The 23,189-nt window shown below is 38.1% G+C and overlaps 1 protein-coding gene across 4 annotated transcripts in view; it reads left to right on the top strand.

Annotated features, from left to right (window-relative positions):
* pcsk5b (proprotein convertase subtilisin/kexin type 5b) overlaps positions 1-23,135 on the top strand; it is a 40,465-nt gene extending 17,330 nt beyond the window's left edge. The window contains exons 11-37 of one of the 4 annotated variants that reach the window (XM_079466677.1): positions 1,256-1,373; positions 1,773-1,961; positions 2,043-2,179; positions 2,275-2,400; positions 2,487-2,589; positions 4,073-4,266; positions 4,588-4,672; positions 6,440-6,543; positions 6,980-7,118; positions 7,198-7,313; positions 12,371-12,473; positions 12,579-12,715; positions 13,328-13,528; positions 15,025-15,093; positions 16,062-16,104; positions 16,189-16,331; positions 16,790-16,990; positions 18,257-18,340; positions 18,441-18,630; positions 18,754-18,968; positions 19,063-19,299; positions 19,472-19,705; positions 20,176-20,353; positions 20,720-20,931; positions 21,660-21,754; positions 21,883-22,072; positions 22,198-23,135. In XM_079466677.1, coding sequence (XP_079322803.1) covers positions 1,256-1,373; positions 1,773-1,961; positions 2,043-2,179; positions 2,275-2,400; positions 2,487-2,589; positions 4,073-4,266; positions 4,588-4,672; positions 6,440-6,543; positions 6,980-7,118; positions 7,198-7,313; positions 12,371-12,473; positions 12,579-12,715; positions 13,328-13,528; positions 15,025-15,093; positions 16,062-16,104; positions 16,189-16,331; positions 16,790-16,990; positions 18,257-18,340; positions 18,441-18,630; positions 18,754-18,968; positions 19,063-19,299; positions 19,472-19,705; positions 20,176-20,353; positions 20,720-20,931; positions 21,660-21,754; positions 21,883-22,072; positions 22,198-22,589 — 4,235 coding nt within the window. In that variant the 3' untranslated portion in view covers positions 22,590-23,135. Of the gene's footprint in view, positions 1-1,255; positions 1,374-1,772; positions 1,962-2,042; positions 2,180-2,274; positions 2,401-2,486; positions 2,590-4,072; positions 4,267-4,587; positions 4,673-5,154; positions 5,971-6,439; positions 6,544-6,979; positions 7,119-7,197; positions 7,314-7,841; positions 9,841-12,370; positions 12,474-12,578; positions 12,716-13,009; positions 13,160-13,327; positions 13,529-15,024; positions 15,094-16,061; positions 16,105-16,188; positions 16,332-16,789; positions 16,991-18,256; positions 18,341-18,440; positions 18,631-18,753; positions 18,969-19,062; positions 19,300-19,471; positions 19,706-20,175; positions 20,354-20,719; positions 20,932-21,659; positions 21,755-21,882; positions 22,073-22,197 lie in introns of those variants that run through there. The other 3 variants (XM_079466678.1, XM_079466679.1, XM_079466680.1) reach the window with 3 other exon arrangements.
* The last annotated feature ends 54 nt before the right edge of the window (positions 23,136-23,189 follow it).

The raw sequence follows: 23,189 nt of genomic DNA, 5'->3' as shown, positions 1-23,189 counted from the left end.
CCCCACTTCAAATTGTTTTACTTTAATGCAATGTTGAAGTATTGTACCTTTTTTTTAACAAAAGATCAAAAGGAGAAACAAAGCAGATTTTTTTTTACTGCCGCCTTTGCTCATATTTACCAAGGGTGCCAATAATAGTGGAGGGCACTGTAGTTTTCTAGATGTAAGAAGGTAACTGGATAATTTGCATGAAACCACATAACTAACATCTTTACTGCCGTAAAGACATAATTCAGTAACATGAAAAATTATTATAATCACCGTAATTGCACTAGAGCTTTTTATTCATATTTACATTTTTTGATATTTAGTTTTGATCTAAATTTTCAATATCAATATCAATATTGAAAGAATGAATATTAAGCAACTTTGTTACAGTATATGCCCTCTTAAAAATAAAGGTACTTAAAAGGTTCTGAACAGCGATGCCATAGAAGAACTTTCTTTTTCTTACCTTTTTATAATGTGAAGAACCTTTTTTTCTCCACAGAGAACCTTTTGTGAAACAGAAAAACCTTTCTGTTGGATGTTAAAGCTTCTTTATGGAATCATATAGACAAAGAAATGCTATGGCATCGAAGTACCTTTCGAACCACCTTTATTTTTAAGAGTGTGGTTTTGTCATTTTATTATTTATTTGTTTATGTTGCTTTATAAGATAAATACATTTAAGTGTAAGTGTTGTTGATTGTTATAATTTTAGTGCTTTTTACGTATTTCAGTTTATCTCTAAGGCTACATTTCCATGTATCGTCAAGATGTTTATGCCAATATTTATATGATTTCAATAAACAAAAACGCTTACATCTTAGTAAACTAAAATAACCTTGAATTGCACAAGCCATAAATATAACACAGAAATAAATTATTCATGTATTTTATTGCTTTCTCTGCTGACATTTACAGTATCGTAACATTTCCTTATTAGTCTATTACATGTTGTCATTTAAACAGAGTAAAATGAAAATATTCTGAATAAAATGTGATGTTCTTAAACGATTGATAGTTTTGCGGTAATGAGAATTTTAAGGCCTTTTTTGTAGAAAAAACTGTGCTAAACGCTCAGTTAAAGAAGGAATGTCATGCCTTGTTTTAATGAATAAAAATGATAACTATTTAACAACAATAAATCGAATTATTGGTATGAACGGGCCTTTACAGCATCCCAAACACTCGATCACGATCAGAAGTCATTCTGAATGCGTGCGTGTACATGTTGGTTTTGTCCAGTAGTTAAATGTACATCTTCTTACAGTCAGTCATCTGTATGGCTTTGGGCTGATGGACGCAGAGGCCATGGTGAAGGAGGCAGAGCGCTGGAAACAGGTTCCCTCTCAGCACATCTGTGTAGAGAATGCTGACAAACAGATCAGGTACCCACAGCTCTTAAACGGCATAGTTCACCATCAAAATGAAATTTCTGTCATCATTTACTCACCCTCTTGTCATTTCAAACCTGTATGACTTTCTTCCTTCTGCTGAACACAAAAGAAGAGATTTTGAAATATGGTAACAGAACAGCACAGCCCCCATTCACTTCTATTGTATGGACACAAAACCAATGCAAGTGAATGGGGGGGCTTCTTCAAAACATTCTTCAAAATATTATCTTTTGTGTTCTGCGGAAGAAAGAAAGTCGTACAAGTTTGATGTGTGGAAAGAGGGTCAGTAAATGATGACAGCGTTTTAATTTGATCTTCTTTGTCTAGGCCTCGTAATTGCTGTTAAAGTCATATAATCAAAAGTCAAAATTAAATCTCTTCTTCTCACAGAACTATTCGTCCAGAACACGTCGTCCGGTCGGTGTACAAGGCCACGGGGTGCACGGATAATGCAAACAATCACGTTATTTATTTAGAGCATGTTGTTGTACGTATAACTATTACACACCCGCGAAGAGGAGACTTGTCAATCAACCTCACCTCTCCATCAGGGACGAAATCACAACTGCTTGCCAACAGGTAAAACATTCAGCAACTATCAGTGGTCTTTTTGTTGCTACGTGTTGATAAATTGGATTTTCTCTCGATGATGAATCGCAGGTTGTTCGATCACTCAATGGAGGGCTTCAAGAACTGGGAATTCATGACCACTCACTGCTGGGGAGAGAAAGCCGCCGGAGATTGGATACTGGAGATCTATGACTCTCCCTCTCAACTTAGAAGTCAGAAAGCACCAGGTATTTCCTCCAAAACACACTTGTCATTGTAACTATATATGTATACCATATAGACTAAATATCATCGTTCAATAATCCACTTGTGATTGTTCCAGGCAAGCTGAAAGAGTGGTCCCTGGTGCTTTATGGCACCTCCGTGCACCCTTACGCGTTCCGCAGCGACAAGCCTCGCTCACTGTCCGAGTCTCAACCTGAGGAAGAATATAGTGAGGAATATGTTGGTAATGCTTCCTAATTGTTATTCTGCACATCACAAAGCGTCAGCGAGAAATCTTTGAACTCATTCGATTCTGTTTTTTCACACAAGGCCCCTGCCACCCAGAGTGCGGGGAGAACGGATGTGAGGGTCCGGGACCTCAGCAGTGCATCACCTGCCTGCACTACTTCCTTAAGTTCAAGAACAACACCAGGTAGACTGCTGAAATCATTTCGGTGAAATAAATGTTTCCGCAGAACTACCATCTCAAAAGAATTGTGCGTCTGATTTGTTGAGCCGTGTTAACAGGGCTCCTGGTTTTGGCAGGATGGATGTTGTTCCAGATTGATTTACATTGTAATAGTTTTAACATTGTCTTAATATTATTAGAAAAAAGTAATGTTGGTATGAAGTTGATTTTCGCTTATTGAATACTTGATTCTGGTTGGTCAATGATTTTGCAGTCAGATTTTCTTGTCACTTAAAAAAATAATTCAGAAAGCTCAAATGCATTTTTAAAATTTAGTTTTTTTGTTGATGTACGAGAAATTATTGGCCATATCGGTATCGGCCGAAAAATGACCATTTATTGTCCGATACCGATATGGCCGATAATTTATCATTCCCCGATATATGATTATATATTATAGCCGATAAACTATGATTTATGACATTAATGTCTTTCTTTCATGATCATTCATTTACTGCTATAAGAAAAACATTGTTGATGTCGTAATGTTTAAGTATCTTTAATTGGTATAGACTAGGCTTGGTACATGGTTTTCAGGGGGAAAAAAGAATGTTCAGTGTGAGATCATTTTTATATTAATATTTAGGTACTGTACATCCGGCCATATATCGGTTATCGAAGAGTTTGTTTCCAAAATGAGGTTGCTCAAAAATCATGTTTTTGTGTTATTATGTTTTTCTTGCGTTAGTTTGCTGCAGTTTTTTTGTTATTATGCTTAAACCATTAACTGGAATGCACAATTAAAAAACAAGATTTTTGTATTTTGTTTTAATTATAATTAATTAATTAGTTTAATTCATTTAAAAAAAATCTAATTTTGTAGATAAACTCTTCGTATATATTTATGAAATATTTATATGTATTTATTTATATTTACCAACAATTAAATTTTTTAATATTGTTTATATTTTTCTAAACATGTGTTTGTATGTGTATGTCTTTATGAATACAAAATGAATCTGCACAGTACACAGACACATATAATGAAAACACAAACTTTTATTCTGGATGTGATTAACCGCAGTTAATCGTTTGACAGCTCTATTCCCAATGTGAATTAGCTATAAGAAAGATTATCCTTTACATCTAAAACGTCTTTGTTTCATCTTTATTCAAAAATGATATTTGGAAACCGAAGAGTTTAAGATGAATTACCCCTAAAAAAACACCAAGACCCATGCTGACAACAGCTGCGCATCTGCATAACATATCACAGATCTGCATATCCAGACACCGTGCGCACACATGTCTCGCTTACATTTATAGATTTTCTTTTGTCAGGCAGCCAGAGTTACACAAGCCATCTGCAGCCGATGGCTTTCTCAGACCTCCGACTCTTGCCTTTGTTTCCTGGTGAAAGTGTTTCCTCATGGTTGCCAGATGTTGATTTTTTTCTGCTTCTTCCTGTCTGTGTCTGTCTTTCTATCCCTGTCTGCGTGCCCCTCAGGATGTGTGTGCCCGAGTGTCCGTCTGGATTTTTCCGGGACGATAAGAAGCGCTGTAAGAAATGCTCTCCCATGTGCGAGTCTTGCGTTGGCAGTCGCAGCGATCAGTGTTCCACCTGCCGGTCGGGGCTGTACCTGATGGAGGGAGCCAACACCTGCGTCAGCTCCTGCCCAGATGGCTTCTACCTGGATATCGGCAAGTCCATATACTACACTCCGTGTCACTCTCAAGAAAACCTTGCACGCTTATTGACAAGCTCTTTTTCTTTTTTGAAAGAGTTTTTCTGGAAGGCTTGTTGTTGTAGGTTTTTGTTGCATGGTCACATGATCTTTCCTTGGCACATTCTACCGAATATGTTAGATCAGTATACTATACCTTTAAATGACCATTTAAAAAGGTGAAACTACATAAACGATATATTACGTTACAGGCTCTGTTTGTTCTTATTTGAGAATAACAACATGTATAGACACATTTAGTTGCATTTGAGGCCTTACGCAACATTTTCTGCCGCAGATTACAGCATTTGTCGAAAATGCAGCGAGAACTGCAAGAAATGTACCTCAGCGAACATTTGCACAGAATGCAAGACTGGGCTCAGGTAAGACCTGCACGTCTCAAGTACAATATTCTACCTCTCTTATTGCCAAGATTTGGACTGAAATATAGTCAGAATCTCCAGTCTGGTTTTGGCTGTTGGTAAGCTGAGGCTCAGATCACACCTGTGTAGCGCTACACTGAAAGCTACCATGGTAAGGTCACACTGACTAAACCGTGAAATATGGCTGGAGACATCCTGTTACACATGTTGGGAAGCGCTTAGGTTCCGATGTGTGCTGAAATACAGTCTCTTGTGAGCGATTCGGCTTGAGCTTTTCCTACGCGAGATAAAGGAGTGAGTGAGTGAGCGAGAGAGGGAGAGAGGTGGAAAAACGGAGAGAAAGGCAAAAACAGGTCATGGCAGACAATATGCCGTAATGCGGAGCAGCTGCTTTCTGTGAATGCTTTGGAAATATGTTCCAGGATTTCTCAGAATCCATCTACTTCTTTGGACTTTAATCCACCTTTGTTGATTTTTTTCAGACTTGTTTAGACTACGGCAGGTACGAAAGGGATGGCAGGAGAGACTAACTTTCTGTCTGTCGTCTAATAAAGGGATAGTTCACCCAAAAATGAGAATTCTATCATCATTTCCTCCTCACCCTCAGGTTGTTCCAAACTTTGTTCTGATGAACACAAAGGAAGATATTTGGAAGAATGTTAGTAACCAAACCGATCTCTTCCTCCATGGACTCCATAGTATTTATTTTCTCTACTATGGCAGTAAATGTTCATCTATTACTGTTAAGTCTTGCAAAGAAGGACTTTTGAACAATCCTTTTGAAAATCACTTTGTTCAGTTGAAATAAAGCACAGTGCTGTACTGTTTCGCAAGATGTTGTGTATTTATTCCCTATTTTTCTATGATAAACATCATGTATTTTGTAGATGTTTGCCAGCGAGCAATAGCCTTCATTTTATTCATGTATATTTCATTTAGGTGCTTTTTTCTCACAATTTCCTAAGAAATCGAGAATCATTTTTTTCCTAAATGTAATGTTCCTCATTATTACTAATCTTTAGTTCTTGTTAAATAACATTTTATTTTAGTGGTTGATGAAAATAAAGTACACTAACCCTCTCTCTTCTCTCAGCAGGTTGTGGTCTGGCTTTTATTGAAACTAGTAACTTTGTATTAGCACTTTGCTAATACTGCTCTTTGTATGACATATGGCTTAGTGCTCCCTGAATTATTTGTAAGTCGCTTTGGATAAAAGCGTCTGTTAAATGACTAAATGTAAATGTCAAAGGTAAATAAGTCCCATTGAAATAAAAAATAACAAAGCTTATTTTTTCATGAAATATTGCAGCGTTTATTGTAAATGGTTTATCAATGCTTTTAAAATGTGTGCGCCCTCATTATCTTTAGTTAAAATCTGAAAATGTATGTTGGATGGTGTGGGCGGAGCATCCATTAACTCCTCCCCTTCTACTATCAGTCTGCTGTTTTTATACATCCAATCAAATCGCAAAAAAATGAAAGCCATTTCACTTTGAACGTGTCAAAATACGGAGGTCAAAACGATCCCAACTTCCGGCGCACAGTGACTTTAAATGTAGTTTTTATATAGTATGTTTTTTTTGTGCTCTGGCGCCCCCTGGGAAGGCATTAGAAAAGCTCTAACATGTTTCGTTTTGTACGAAGTGAAAAGCGTGTAAGATTGTGTAGGAAATACAGAAACGTTGTGTCGACAGTATCAATTTTGGTGTTAAATCTCTTTATGCTCTCTCTTCCTCTTTCTGTTCTTCTGCCTTTCTTTACTGTTAGTCTACAGGGAAATAAGTGCCAGTTGAGCTGTGAACCTGGCACCTATTACAATGGGCACAGACGGGTGTGTGAAAAATGCCACTCTACTTGTGCCACCTGTGCAGGTAAGAACCGGTCTTTACTTGCATTCTATTGTACTTTAATTAATAACGTCTCATTTACAAGATTCGTTTTTCTGGCTTTTAGTATGGTTTGTTTTTCTTCTAAATATCTAGCGCTTTTGTAATGGATCAATTTTTTATTAAAGCAATAAGTTCAGCGGAAAATGAACATTTTTGCTAAGTTGACTTAAGGATGTTCAATGATTAATCGCATCCAGAATAAAAGTTTGTGTTTACATAATAATAATAATAATAATACATGTCTGTGCACTGTGCATATTTATTTTATATTTATAAACACATGCTCGTACACATACATGTCTATATTTAGTAAATATTTGCATGTATACATTGCATATATTTCATTTAAATGACATAAAACTAGTAATGTTGATGTGCAAATGATGTGCAATGTTGTAACGGTCCTCCCTGTGTTCAGGAACGGGCATGGAAGCGTGTAATGAGTGCGCTCAGGGCTTTAACTTCGAGGAGTGGCGCTGCGTCTCCAGCTGCAGTGTGGGATATTATTTGGCAGAACAGACGACAGATAATGGAGATGTCCAGAAATCTTGTCAGAAGTCAGTATCGCTGCGCTAAACATGAAAGGTTTTACATTTGAAGCTGTAATGATGCGATCTGACTGCCGTGATTCTCCAGGTGTGACCCCACCTGTTACGTGTGCACGGGTCCTGGAGAGAGAAACTGCAGCTCCTGTGTGAGCGGCTATAACCTGGAGAACGGCGTGTGTCACGTCAGCACAGTTTGCAAAGATGGTGAGTATACATCATTCATGTCCTGGCTCTTCGTTTCGTGTAGTTTTTTCCTCCAGTCTCCGATCTGAATCTTGTACGGTGTGGAAAGTGCCAGCCCTAATAGTTATTCTTGATCTGAACGGCCTTTTGTGTTGTTTTTGTGTGTTTAAGTGATGAATTTAATGAATCCCAAATGTGTCCTTATATTCTTATTATTGCAATGCATAGTGTGTCTAATGCTATAGATTAAACCGCAGTGGTTCTCAAAGCTAGTCCTTTGTCCTATTTATTGTTTAGATTTTGGGGCGAATATGACCTGTTTCTTGAGATTGATAATGACTGAATTTTCTCCTGATCATTTTCTAAATGTTTGTTTTCCTTTTCTTCCCGATGATCTTTCCCTTCCAATCTTTCCATGCTGGATTTCCATCCCACCTGGATATTCCTCCTCGCAACAATCAACCGGATTAAAAAACGCAACCTTCACCTGTCACTGCGACCCGATCGCTCTGTCTCTGCTCTTCTCTCCTCTTCCTGCTCTGTGGAAAGCAAATGAAGAATCATGGGCTGAGGGAAGTTTCTGTGTGCTTGTGAAAAAGAACAATCTGTGCCAGAGGAAGGTTTTGCAGCAGCTCTGCTGTAGAACGTGTTCACTAAAGGGCTGAAGGAACCGCTCCGGCTACACTCGCCGCTCACGTTCCGCTAATTTATATTCCATTTGAGAACCTCTAATACGGGACTACATCGTGAGGTCTCTCGATGCCAGAACTACAACAAACCTACCTTTATCTGTGCGTGCGTGCGTTTGTGTGAAGCTGTCAGGGTGGTGCGACTGGGATCCGTTATAAACAACAAATCATACATGTCAGTATTTTGTGACCAAAGCATGGATGCCAAATTTTTTGATCCTTTTTTGTTTTCTGTTTTGGGTCCGAGGAAGAATTCGGAAAGACATGCTGGTGTTGACTTGCGCTTCATTTTTCCGCGAATATAATGAAAGCGATGATCAAAGCCAAAATTAATTCTCAATAAATGACTCTCAGACAACCTCTAAGAGTTTCAGCGAGACCTTTATAAACCAAGCGGAGAATAATAATCCATAGCACTGGTTCACTCATTGACTGGTACGAGGTACAAGCAGGTACTTCCCGTATTGACACGAATGACCTGGTAGTGCTCGGGGATGTACGTCAGGTCCTCACACTGTTCAAACATTCTTCACCTCAGGCTCAAATCTCACCGTTTTTGTGTGTGTGTGTGTGTGTGAATGAGATGGGAACCTAATCGTAACCGCAGGTGTAAGCGTAGCTCTGAAAAAAAGACTTGACTAAAGTTAGTGATGCCTGGGGTGCGAAACACTTTTTTAATATTTTTTTTCTCTTACCAAACCATCATAATATATCCTTAAAATGTTTGTTTTTTAATCCCTATAGACTTGTATCTCCAATTCATAAACCAGTGTTAAAATTATATTCACGGGCTTTTGTAATGTTAAACAGTCGAATACACGAGGTTCAGCGACGGTGTCAGTGGTGTTACGTTCTTGCGTTTCCCTCCGTGGCTATTTCTGCTCCATCGATTCATCATGCGTATTAAAAATTGAAACGATTCTGTTTTAATGGCCGCCTAAAATAGTTAATTATTCCAGGTATTTACGTATGAGAGTTGGTCATGATTATGGAGTAAAATGACATCATCCTTTTATGTAGTCATTACTGGTGCTATTGATGTATTGGAACTGTTTGGACTGTGTACAATGAAAAGGGATGTTGCATTTATTAAATTCACATTTGTGTCCAATCCAATGATGCAAACCAACCAATATTTATCAATGCTTTGTTTTTTTTTGTCCTAGTCCAAATTTAGCGATGCATATTACACACGGCCGTATCTTGAAATAAGGGAGAAGCATTACATTTATATCGGAAACGAGGTGAAAGGTTTCGTTTTACTAATAATACTACACAACACCATTGGATTCTACATTCATTAAGGACATGTGTGACCAATCCACTTCTGCTCAATGTTAAGGGGATTTCTGTGTCTTTTATTTATGGATGATGTGGATTCAGATGACATAGCCTTTTATTTATGAAAAAGATTTATAAATGCTCATATAGTTGCGTGTGGTGTGATGGGATTGTCCAGCCACGCTCATCGTGTATTCAAAATGTTGTAGTACGATGTACACGCAACATCACCTAACTAATGTTATATAGGATTACATGAAATGTTCAAACGTGTTACATTTACTCTGGTCATGTTTTTTTTCTTACTGTATATATGTATTTTTTTCCACTATTAACCTTATAAATATATTTTGCACCCACGGTCAATTGAAACGGGAGGGGGGTGATCCAAGTTTTTTTACATTTATTTTATATTTCTGTTCTAAGCCAGTTGCCATGAACAGTTAGTCTAGATGAAGATTTGTTGTAGTTGGGGCCTGGGAAAATGTTTTATGTAGAGAAGACTGGAAAAACAAATGGTTTACTGATCTTTAACTGAACTTTAAAATAAAAACAAGACTCCAGAGAGATTATATGAGACTTTTGTTTGCTCTTTTAGATACTTGGCAGAATATATTTGAATATGTCTGTGTAATCTCCGATACCTCATTCCATGTGGCTTGTTATGAAAAGATATGTTGTTATGCTGGGTTCACACCAAACGCGAACAATCGCGTTACTCTGGGTTCACACCAAACGAGAATTAAGCGTTTGGCACGAGTAAATTACAGACAAAGTTAATGCTAAAACGCGTATAGACACGAACTCTAATCGTCAATGCTGCGTCAATCTCGTCTTTCGAAGGTTGAATATATTTGTCAGATTGCGACACTCACGCGAGTTTAACGAATAACAAAAAATGTTTCCTCAAGTAATAAAGAGTGTGGAACGCGATTGTTCGCATTTGGTGTGAACCCAGCATTAGATGCTCTTTATTACTCGTAGGAAAAGGTCATTTTCGCGTGAGTGACGCCAGCTGACAGATATTTACAATTTGTGCTGAAGAGGAGATTAACTCGCGTTTGTGGCTTTCGCGCCGCCCGATTCGCATCGCCTGATACGCGTTCGCGCCTCTTCGCGTCTTTGAAGTGTTTTTCACGAGTACATAAACACAGGCGATGCATTCACATTTGGTGCGAACACCTTATTACTTTACTACTTTACTTTACTAAATTTACTAAATCTTTGAGCGATTAAAACAAATACTTATAGACTGAAAGAAGAACTTGAGCCATGTCTAAGAACTTAAGGATGTTAGACAATACATCACTGCTCTCATTGGCTTTAATAAAAAAATTGTGGTGTAGAGTTCTTGCGGTGAACCGGTGTGAGAATGATTTCAGCCTCTCCTTGTTTTCTTTACAAAAGTTTCTTTTGTTCGAAAAAGAACAATTCAGTATCTTCCGAGAAGTCTTATTTGTTGGGGAAGCCATAAGCGCTCGGATGCTGACAATACCGTTTAAAAGAGACAATATGCGTTTGGCCTTTTGTTTTGACCTGTGACCGATTCCTTCAAGCAAGGAACATTTTTAGAAGATTCGCACCCCCCGAGCAACTATTGTCACCGTCCATGTTGCGGATAACATGATAAAGCCATCACCCTGACCGCTAAACCGGTTTTCAAGTTTTCCACGTCAAACTGCGTTTGTTATTTGTTTAGTTGATGTAGTTTAATTTAACTCGGGGAGGAGCTGCTGTGACTTTTGCGTTGTACGGATGTTTTATTTAGGTAAGAGTTACGGTCATGTTGGGTCATTTGGGACCGCGTTGGTTCAGGAGCGTCAGGATTAAATGAATGGAGTGTGTCGGAGCGTAAGCCTGAGGTCGTAAGAAAGGTCAGTCGAGCGCGGACCTCCAAGGTTCTTTATGGTAAATCTCACAAACACACCGGTCAGCCCGGGGTCAAAGATCAGCTCGATATCTTACGCTTTCTTCACAGTCCCATGACATCACGGTTGAGATCTGGGACGGGTTTTAATTCTGAGAACTTCAAAGTGTTAATGTTGTATTGAAATACTTCTTGATAGTTACTTTATATCTTTGAATTGTAGACGAGAGTTAAAAAGCTGAGTTTGGGTATTTATATTCTACCTTCACTCTGTCCCTATGTGAGATCAATGTAGAAAATATAGATATTTAATATCTCAAAATCATCTTTTTTTATAAATATACAACTTTTCTAAATGTATTTTCAAAGAACTGCTGATTATACGGGTGCAGTGTGAATGGGTTTGGGCTTGCATGCTTTGTTTGCATTTTGATTATAAATCCAGCATTCTCATGGTCTTTAAATCATCTATGATCACAAACGGCATCTGGCCAAACCCTCATCCAGACGCCTTTCTCATTATCTCTAAAGCTCTGAACATATGAACTCAGGTAAGCACTTTGGTTTCCTTTAGTATTTTTCCATCTTTCCTTCTGGTTCTGAAGCCAGATGGGCTTTTGTTAAAACATACAATATATATATATAATATTTCTGATGCAGTTGGAAATGTATATATGTAATAAATAAATAATCCAAATGTACAGGTTATGGGTTTAATACACTGGAAAATTTGAAGCGTTTAAACTTTGAAAATGAATTTAAAATGTAATACATGCATTGAAAAACATCATTAATGTACATTAACATAAAATTACCACAAAATGAATATTTTATTTACTCGCCCTTGTGTCATTCAAAAGCTGTATGACTGAAGATATGAAGGATTTTTGGGAACCAAATAACATTGGATTCCATTATATAGACACAAAGCTACTGAAACATTTCACAAAATGTCTTCTTTTGTGATATATAAACGATGACATCATTTTTACTTTTTAAAGGGGAACTAATAAATAAAAAGATGTCGATGCAGGTTGTGTATGTAGCTCAGCCAATCGGATCAAATCACAGCCTAAAAAAATCGCCATATATCATTACATCCCATGTAAAGATGGAATAATTGCGTAACATACAGATATTATGTATTAAGCTTGTAGATATGTAACTCACAGTCCTGCTCTCGCATTCAGACAGACTGGGTGAGGTTTATTATTAATGTGTTTTCTATATCTGCATCTCAGGAGAGTATTTAAACGGACATCAGAAATGTGAACTCTGTCACGCCACGTGTTACAAGTGCGTAGGACCAAAGAGTGAAGACTGCATCAGCTGTTCGTCCACCAGGTGATGCATGAACCAATGATGGCTTGTTTCTGATGGGTAGTTGAGATGCTGTAGGACTTCATATCCGTTGTGAGGGTAAAGGTTTGAGTCTTTCATCTCTGGCAGGTTTTTCGATAAGGGCAGCTGTGTGATCCGATGTGATCCTGGGAAGTATGAGAGGGACGGTCAGTGCCACCTTTGCCACCACACGTGTCTTAAATGTAAAGATGAAGGACCGGATAGATGTACCCGCTGTGGCAAAGGTAACTCAAGTCTTAAGCAATGGTTCAATTGTTTGGGGATTGAAATCTTCGAAAACCTGAAAATATATATATTTTTAGGTATGGAATTGAAATCTAATCTAAAGGAAATCAAAGATGTTTTAGTTATGTTCAAGAGTTAAGTTTTCATTTGGATTGAAATTATTCATTCATACAAAAATGAATGTGACCAAACTATTGTTGGAAAGTACTACACTTGCCTTGATAAAATATAAAAAATAAAGTAAAGTCTTTGCTTTGAATTTCCAGAAGCATTTTATTTTTCTGTTTCTTTAGGTATCACCCTGGGATGCTCTTCAAACTTGAAGGAATTCACATCTATTCTGGGCTCTTATTAACCTTCATTATTTGGTCTTTGTCATTCATTTTAACTTTTTTAAATATACTTTTCGGTTACTAATAAATAAATAAACGTTGACACGAATGTTGAACTAATTTGAATCATTTATACTTCAAACCGAAAGGTTTTTAAGATCATGAAAACCTTTGAACTTCAACCCTCTCAATATTCAAACCAGAACTACACCCTCGGGAAGGAATCCTGTGTTTAGGTTCGTATCATATTATTCCTGATTCGTGTCTGTTTTCATGCAGATAAGTCTGGAGTGGAGCGGTACCTTTTTAAAGGGAAGTGTGGTGATAGCTGTCCAAAGGGTTATTACCATTCTTCAAAGGGAACGTGTGATCCCTGCCCTCCAAACTGCACTGTGTGTACTTCCACAGGCCACTGCATTTACTGCGCCCCCTCGTACTATCCCAAAGACGGGAAATGTGCCAAACTGGAGTGCGGAGAGGGTCAGTTGCATCATACCTGTTTCATAATGTTCTGGCTTGCTTCGCTTTTTACACACTTTATTTTTCTAACTGCAATTAGGATTCCCCTTCCTTTATTTTGGAGTGTAAAAATTCTTCTTTAAGGCAGGAGAGATGCAAAAGACAAGACGCATGCGCCCGGCCAGAGTTAACTTCCGGTCTCGGCCTGACTAGTGTCTAGTAATATAACAATCATTTTTTCCCTTTCATTTATATTTATGTTAATTGATTTTAATATTTCCTTGTGAATCGTGTTAAATAAAATTAAAACTACTCAACCGTTATCGATTCTTCCCGGAGGTCTACCGGAGGTTAAGTTTGGGCCGCTGAAACCGTCCAAAGTAATCTAATATCGCAAAGTAGTTTAGAAATCCTTAAATCCTTTTCAGATAAATTGTTCACACTGTAAAAACACATATAGATGTTAATATTCCGAAAGCTGGGACCCGAGAAAAGAAAAACAACAACATGGAAAACGTACATTTTATTGTACGTACAGGTACATGTTATTTTACACCTGATTTACAGTCTATTTCTGTAATTTGACTTTTTATATCTATATTTTCTATATTTATAAATGCATATTTCACCCAAAAATTTGAATAATACAATAATTATTATTTTACAATAGTATTGCAGTGTTATGCATAATATACAATAATAATCAGCATTGTTATTGTATATATTATTCATGAAAAACATGAACCCAAACCTTTTTTAACATTCATTTCACGAGAAGCGCATTGCATCTCTGCATTATAAAAATGTGCTGCCTCAACTGTACAATCAAATGAAGTCATTTCAACTTACTATTTAAATGTTTGATTTGTTGTTGACAACTCAAAATACACCATTTCGGTAGTAATAAGTCCTTTCAAACTGAATGGTGTAAAAATATTGTGTTTAATATAAAGTGTCGTATAAAATATCATCTCAATATTAAAAGTTGAAGGCTTTTTTGCTATAGAATACGTTCACCTTTGATTTGGAGGTAAAATGAACTCGAAGCACGTGTGCCATGCTGGATCGCCGGCATATACGTATACTGTATCTAGTAAATGATGTTGGGCCTCTCACGACACCCACTGCTGCTTATCTTATCTTCTTCACAAATTTCTATCATGGTTCGAGATATGAAGTGCACGAGGGAGGGAGTCAGACAGATATAGCAGAAGAGAGACGGTGGGGGAGAGATTCTTCTCATTAGTGGCAGACATGTATAAACGGATCCTCCGCCGTGGCCTTCAGGGCTACTGCACACTACCTGTCACACAATCTCTTTGTTTCATTTTCTTCACCTATTTATAGATTCACACACGTTCTTCCTCTTTCTACATGCTCGTACTTGCATTTGATGCGGTTATTGTGTGTCATGGGGTTTCTTTCTCTGTGTTGGCACGGTATCTATATACATTTGATTTTCTCTTCTTCTACTGACTGGAGGCTAATCCTGTCATAATACTTTGCTTCCTGCGCAGGTGAGATGGCCGATCTGGATCATGAAGACTGTGTTACCTGTGAGGAAGGCTGTGAGAAATGCCTCAGCGGTCAGTATATCATCGAATAGCACCATTTATCATTGACAACTCTAGTAAGAGATCCCTACTTTTAAAGGGATAGTTCACCCAAAAATAAATTCTGACATTTGGTGGATTTATTCACCCTCATGCTATTAATACGACTCTATCTGCTTTGAAACGCAAAAGAAAATATGTCTCAGTGGGTCCATCCAATGAAAGTCAGTCCAGTTGTTTGGTTGGCAACGTTCTTCAAAATATTTAGCTTTGTGTTCTGCAAAAGACTGAAAGTCAAACAGGTCTGGAATGACACGAAAGTGAGTAAATGATAAAAAAATAACTGTTCAGAATGAAGAAATGCCAACATTATGTTGTAAAATTGCCAAATGATTTATAAAAAAAACATAATATGATGTTGGAAGTAAAAAGTGTAAGACCTCCACTAAGAATCAATTATTGATCAGTAGTTTCAATTTGATTTAATTCAATTAATATACAATGAGATATTAATATGAATAACTTGAATGCAATTTTAATTATAAAATAGATTGTTATAACCAAACACAGACCAAAAGTTTACTTTGGGCCACAGTGCGTGTGCGTGCCTTGGTTGCACATTTTGATGCCTCAAAAACCCAAGAAAGATATAGAAACATAAAAGCAGGTGTTTTATAAATGAATATCGTCATCATATGTTTCTTATTATGCCTAATAACCTCAAATAACCCCGAAAAGCTTCAGGACTCACTTGCTGTATATGCAGCAACGGCGCCATCTGCTGGTCACTGTAATAAGCGCATCCTAACACTGTGGTCAGTACAAGACCCAGTATTTAAATTTGTTCTGCAATAAATAAATTAAATGGATTATTTATTCCTCTAGAACTTAGTATAAAATGGCTTTAAACACTGCTGCCTGTTGTTATAGTTATATTCAAGTGTATTGAGTGAACTCCTGTATATTATAAAAGAGAATTAAAAGCATGACTTTCCCTTCAGTAAATCCAGACCACTGCATGGCTTGTTTGCCGGACTATTACCAGTAAGTCTTACGCTTCTGTCTTTGCGGTTATAATCTCTGTGTCAATGATGTAAAGAGTGATGAATGTTAAGCGTCTTTCTGCAGACTGGGATCAAGCTGTCGTAAGATATGTCCAGCTGGAACATTTGAGGACAAGGGTTTGAAGAGATGTGCTCGATGCGGCGATCACTGTTTGACCTGCGATGACACTGACTGTTATCTGTGTGAGGACGGCTTCTTGCTGTCAGGTAATATACTGTAACATGTTGACCTCTTATTGTATTGACCTTCGTTCATCAACAAACCCTTTCACTTTTTGTTTTATTTACAGATGCAGAGAAACTAAAAATAAAATAAAACGAAACAATTTTGAAAGAGATCAAATCATTCATTTAGTTAAACATCTATTATGTTTATTCAACATGAATAACAAAAACATGATCTGTAACACAATTTGTAAACATTGTTATGTAAGAGGGTTTAGATCTAATATGAATCTAACATGCGAAAACCACACGTCCTTAAAGTCATCGTCCTTCTGATTCCTGAAGCATGTGTGACAACTAGCCCCAGTCACCCTTATAATCTGATGCTTGTGATGGGTTACACTTGTGTTAGATTATTTGTACCCAGTCTGCACACCCTTCATATAAACCCACGCCTGTATACTGATGGAGCTTCATACTGTTGTCCTGTTCACCTGTAGATGGCACCTGTGGAAAAACTTGTAAGGAGGGTTTCTATAGCGACATGAAGCAGGAGTGTGAGCCGTGTCATCACACATGTCGTTTATGTGGCGGTCCGAAACATGACGACTGTGATGCATGTGAAGATGACATGAGTCTGGTGGATGGTCAGTGTGTCAGAAAGAGCAAGATCAAGTGTCCTGAAGGAACATTTCTTGGCGGTAAGACGTCATTATAACATAATAAATGTGTATGTTATGTATATAATATAGTATATGTGGTTTACAGCGTGGATTCATTTCAAAATAAATATGTTTCTTGAGCGAATCAATTGAATTGGGTGAATCAATGAATCAGTGGCTCATTCATAAAGAGTCATTCCTGAACGAATTCAATGAATCTAATGAATTAATGACATTTACCGCCACATGCTGGCAGTATTTTATTCTTCAATGAACTTGAACAGTATTACAATAAAAAAGTTACATAATAACAATACTAATAAATTGGTGATAGTTTGTCCCCCCCAAAAAACAGCTTATTTACATTTACTACCCTTTATGTCGTTTTAAACTTGTATTGTTTGACTTTGTTGTGTTGTTGTGTTACTGTGTTGTGTTGTGTGTACAGTGCCGATCCTAGACGTCTGGGGGCCCTATGCAAACCTTTTTGAGGGGCCCTCGTCATAAAAGTTCACATTAGATAAGCATAACTTTAAACTATAAGCAACAAAAATGATAAATGAATTAAAACTGAAGGACAAAAAACTTTAAATGGACAGTAAGAACAATAAAAAAAATTAAATTGACATTTTGATTCACATGTAAACAATCCTTTACCTAAAGTAACACTCTGGAACCATCTAGATTTTTGCTAACCAAATGAGTGATAAACAGCAATAAAACATGATAAATATAGTTTACTCAAGAAAGCTAAGCAAACGAAACACATCAATTATTCTCTAAATGTGATGACGTATATTATCATGGCCCAATGAAATACAGCGGTGTGCAGTCTAGCTGACACTCACATGAACATTGTACAGCTGGTTTTGTGATAGTAAGTAATTCCCTGTAAATGCACCTTTGTAACTTTGGAGACAGTCTCTAAATTCCAAAAACACATGCCTTGTTATTTTACTCCACGTTGTTGCCGTTTTATTCCGCTAGAGACGCATAGCTTTGTTTTGAAGCCATGGCCGTATGTGAAGACGCATCATCACATTATGTGCATGTCATCACCTGCGCGCACTCCATGATGTCCGAGTATGTCACAGCAATTCAATAAATGAAGTTTTAAAAAGGAAATTTCCAAGTGATTCCTGTAAAGTTTGTAACATAACACTCCGAAGGCAGAAAGTTAGATTTACATTATAGCGTTTTTGATTCGGTACTCAAGGAGGTCCCATGGTGATGCAGGGGCCCTACGCAACTTGCGTAGTTTGCATATAGGAAGGTTATGTTATGATTTATTTTGTTTGTGTGTAGATCAGGGCGAGTGTGAGCAGTGTCAATCCACCTGTAAGTCCTGCTCCGGGCCCGGGAAAGATCAGTGCGAGTCCTGTCCAAAAGGTGATTCCAGCGCACGTTACTTTTTGCTCACACATCCAGAAAAACAATAAGAATCCATCCCTTAAATGTACCCTATGAATCTATTCTTTTATTTACACAGGAACATTTCTTACCAATGGCCAGGCGTGCGTGTCCGATTGTCCGGCTGAGACGTATGTGAACTGGACGAGTGGATGCTGTGAAGATTGTTCAGCAGGCTGTTTGAAGTGTCAGGACGCTCATCACTGTGTGAAATGCAAAGCGGGTCAACTCTATCTGCAGGATGACAAATGTGTCGCCGAGTGTAAAAGGTTCATGCATATGCGTGTCCTAAATAGCATGCAGGATTGGAATGAATCTTGTTATTAGATTCATCTTTGCTGTCCCGTGTTCATTGGTCGATAATTCACGCGGATGCTCTGGTGTTTTCACAGGGGTTACCCGGATGATGGTGTGTGTCGCAGCTGTGCGGTGGGTTGTGCTTCCTGTGAGGGGGAAGCCAATTACTGTCTGAGCTGTGAAGAAGACTACCTGCGTATCAAACACACCTGTGTGCGAGACTGTCCACCCAAACACTTTGTTGAAGATGGAGCGTGTAAGCGCTGTCCAGCCGGCTGTGCCGAATGTGATCATACTCGCACATGCAGTGGTGAGGAACTCGGCTGTCTATATCCATTGTGCAATGTATTGCTCTATTAATAGTGAATTACACAACTGATTCCACTTTTATGATTTCTGATCAGAGTGTTTAGAGTACTACTTCCTGCATAAGGGCGGGTGTCTTGATGACTGCCCTGAAGGCTTCTTCACAAATGTCCAGCAGAAACGCTGTGAGCCCTGTCACACCGACTGCGCAGCATGCGATGGACCAGACCCGGATGACTGCATCTCCTGCAAGAGTTCGAGGGCTTCACGCTATAATGGAAAGTGTCTGAACAACTGTCCGTCAGACACTTACCTGGACGAAACGGAGTGTCGAGGTGTGATTCAAAATCTCTCGTTTTATGTGCCAATATCATATTCTGTGATGTGTATTTATGTATTTGCAAATGTACTACTAACAATAATTGACTCAGATCTTTCAAGTTTCATATGTTATCTCAACTGAATTATTTATTGGTGCTTAAACCAATTCGTGTGCGTTTATCTTAGACTGTGACAGGTCATGCCTGACGTGTTCAGGGCCCGGCCCGTCCTCGTGTCTGACCTGCGATGCCAACATGAGGAAAGATGCGAGCGGTCACTGTGAGTTCTTCAGCGACTGCCCTCCGCACACGTTCGTGGATAAAAACAGGCAGTGCCAGCAGTGCCACCCCAGCTGCCTCCGCTGTTCCGGCTCAGGCAAAGATCACTGCCTCACCTGCAACGCCGAACACTTAGTTCTTAGTAAGTGAACACAAATAACATCATAAGGTCTTACAATCAAATGTTAAAATATAAAATATATATTATATTCACAAATTTAATGTAAAAGACCACAAAAGAAAAATCCTGTCATCATTTACTCACCCTCTTGTCATTTCGAACGGGTACGACTTTCTTTCTCCTGCAGGACACAAAAGAGGATATTTTGAAGAATGTTGGTATCAGAAAACCGTCGGTTCCCCATTGACTTGTGTCCATACAATAGAAAAAGTTTTTTCGTTTACCAACATTCTTCAAAATATCTTCTTAAAGAAAGAAAGTCATACAAAAGGGTATATGATGGGTGAACATTCCCTTTAAAGTCTGTTTTTCTTTTAGTGGTTGCTATTAAAATGCAAAGTAACCACGAAATAAATGCTACGTAACATATTAGAAATACATACGAATGTATCACACATACAAAAACATTATTTCCTATTTATATTTGTCAGATCAGACGTGTGTGTCCACGTGTCCGAGCGGTTACTATGGTGATGATGGGAGGAAGGAGTGTGTTCATTGTCACATGAACTGTGCGTCATGCAGTGGCCATCACAGCAATGACTGTCAAACATGTAAAGCAGGGCTGTTTCTTCTCGGACACAGCTGCTATTCCACCTGTCCACCGAGGTATCGCCTAACTGAGCTTTGACCTTCATTTTTCTCTCTCACATAAAGTCCATTTTGTTTTATTTTGTAGAGATGGATGTTAAATACAGTTTTACAGTATGATTCGGGCAAGTCCGTGACAAATAGTTGTAGTTGAATCAGAAATTTTTTGTCATATTTTGTATTCCCACTTCACCTCTAGAGAGCAGCATAACCAAGAGCAATAATGATTGAATTGACGCTAAATGTACACAGAGCTTCATTGAATCCACTGTTCCAGATGACCCTAATCCATGCTGTTCATTGTAACAATCTGCAAAGTGTTACATAATAAAAGCCTCTATCTGCTCTACGTATATAACCCATACCCACATATTTCTCTCTTAGTTTCTTTGTAAACGGCAGCAGCGGAGAGTGTCAAGCTTGCGATCGTACGTGTGAGGAATGTTCAGGAAGCACTGGTTTCTGTCTCAGCTGTAGAGATGGATATCTCCTTTTCAGAAAGTCCGGCCTCTGTCTGCATACATGCCCATCACATTACTTTCCGGACGATGACGGAGAGTGCAAGCGATGCCACCCTACCTGTAAAACATGTGTTGGTAAGAAGCCCCAGTACAGAACTCAAGTTCTTGTTGTTTTTCAGTGATGTGTGTCTATAACCCTCAAAGGGACAGTTCACCCGAAGAAGAAAACTCTGTTATCATTTACTCACCCTCGAGTTCTGATGAACCAAACCAAATGTTTCCAATGAATCTGACATCAGTTCATTTTTTAAGTACATTTTACTTTTAGGCATTTAGCAGACGCTTATATCCAACAACATTGAGGAAAGTAAGAGAGCCATTACAATAAGAGTAAAGAAAAAAGAACAACAGAAAAGAAAGATTGGAGGATTACGATTTTACTTACACTTAGTCTAAGTTTTGAATCTTGACTATTTATGCACACAATGTAATAATGGCTAAATGGTTTTGGACCTTGCTGCATTGCATGTGTTTATAAAACAATGTCTTAGACTTTAGTTCTTCTAGTGTGGAATAAACTTGAAATCAATGTAATCTCAAATGAATATGTTAATATTTTTTACGAGGTGGATAATTCGTATAAATTGGCACCATGTGAATCGTACAAGAAAAATGTTAGAAAAAAGCTTTATTGAATATTGAACCTAACGTCACTGGTACAAGAGCAAATCGTGCTAAAACACAAATGAGATCAGAAGAATTCATGCAAATTCGCCACGTCGTAAAATAGTAGAGGATTTGTTGTGAATGTAGATCCCATGCGTTTGATCATATTATTCATGCGTTTTGCGTTGTGTAAACAGGATCTGGGGCGATCTCGTGTGCATCGTGTTACGAAGGTTTCGGGATGTTCGCAGGAATCTGCTCATCTGACTGTCTTGGTGGACAATATAAAACGGTAAATATATTTTTACTAACCAGGGTTCTGTTCCTACGACGTTTCAATTACATCCCATTCATTAGTTAACTTCTTAATTGATATGCTGTATGTCTGGATGCTTTCTAACATGGTTTTATTTTGCACAGAACGAAACATGTGCAAATTGTGATGAATCGTGTTCTGAATGTAAAGGTCCCGGGCCCTACAGCTGCACCGGATGCCCTGCTCTACAGCGCCTCTCAGAGGACGGCAGGTGTCTTTCTTGCTGTGGAGAAGACACACACAGACATTTCTCAAGATTTCACTGGGAATGCTGCCTGTGCAATGAACTGGACGGTAAAAATATACAGTCTGTGTTTCAACAGCGTCATGCAAATGCTTAGCTTGTATTGACATATATCACAGGCACATGCAACGTAAAACCTTTTGCTCCCTAAATGTGACTCTTGATCATTTCTCAGGTGAATGCGATGTCAGACTGAACTACAACTTTTTCAGCAAAGGGCCACTGCCTTCAGTTCGTCCTGGCGTTGTTGTTGTCACGGTCATATTTGTGCTGGTGACCTTGTGGTTTGCCATGTTTTCCTTCCTGCATTTTCGAAGGAGGACCACCTCAAAGCCCGTCGTCAAATCCAACGGCTACGCCAAAATCCCAGACGACCCCTTTACTTCCGCCAGCCTCAAAGACAGCGTACACCCGGAATACTGTGACAAAGATGAAGACCAAGAGGATGAAGACGACGATATCGTTTACATGGGAAGGGACGGGATAGTGTATAGAAAGTTTAAATACAGCATGTTAGAGGAGGAGCCGGAAGAGGAGGCGGAGTTAGAGTATGATAATGAGATTTAAAGTCTTGCATAAAACATCATTTTTAAATTGTTAATATTCTTTCCTTTATTTGTCTTTGTGCATATCAATATTTTATGTATTACAGATGATTTTAGTAAATTGCGACATAGCGAGGAAAGTTTACGTTAATACTGCTGTACCACCATTTTTTTACGTGAACATGAAATGTATATGCACCCCATTTCAAATGTGGAACCTGATGTGTTGGGAGCTGGTGGGTTATGAAAAGGGGACTTTATTTTGACAAAAGTTTATGAAGAACTTTTTTTATAACATTGTGTGCTATGCATTATGAGCAAATGGAGTATGCACGAAATTCATTCAATTTTGTTTTATGTTGACTAGTACAAAAGCACAAACAACGTTGGCAAGTTTGTATTTCCAAATGTTTGCAAACACTGCAGTTATTTTACATAAGTAGATTTGTTTTTAATGTCATCGGTATTGAATTATGTCTGTTTATATTGTTGATTGTTGCTGTGAAGGATTTTTAAATTGTACATTATGCACTTCTTTGTCAAATAAATGAAACCATGTTTAGATGGATACAGATAGAATTCTGTATAAAGAATTTAGTGTCATGGCTTTTTCCAGTGGGTT

Source organism: Barbatula barbatula (genome assembly GCF_947034865.1).
Source record: "Barbatula barbatula genome assembly, chromosome: 11".
NCBI classification, from domain to species: domain Eukaryota; kingdom Metazoa; phylum Chordata; class Actinopteri; order Cypriniformes; family Nemacheilidae; genus Barbatula; species Barbatula barbatula.
Note: the sequence above shows the minus strand (reverse complement) of the source record. Positions and strands in the feature narration are given on the sequence as shown.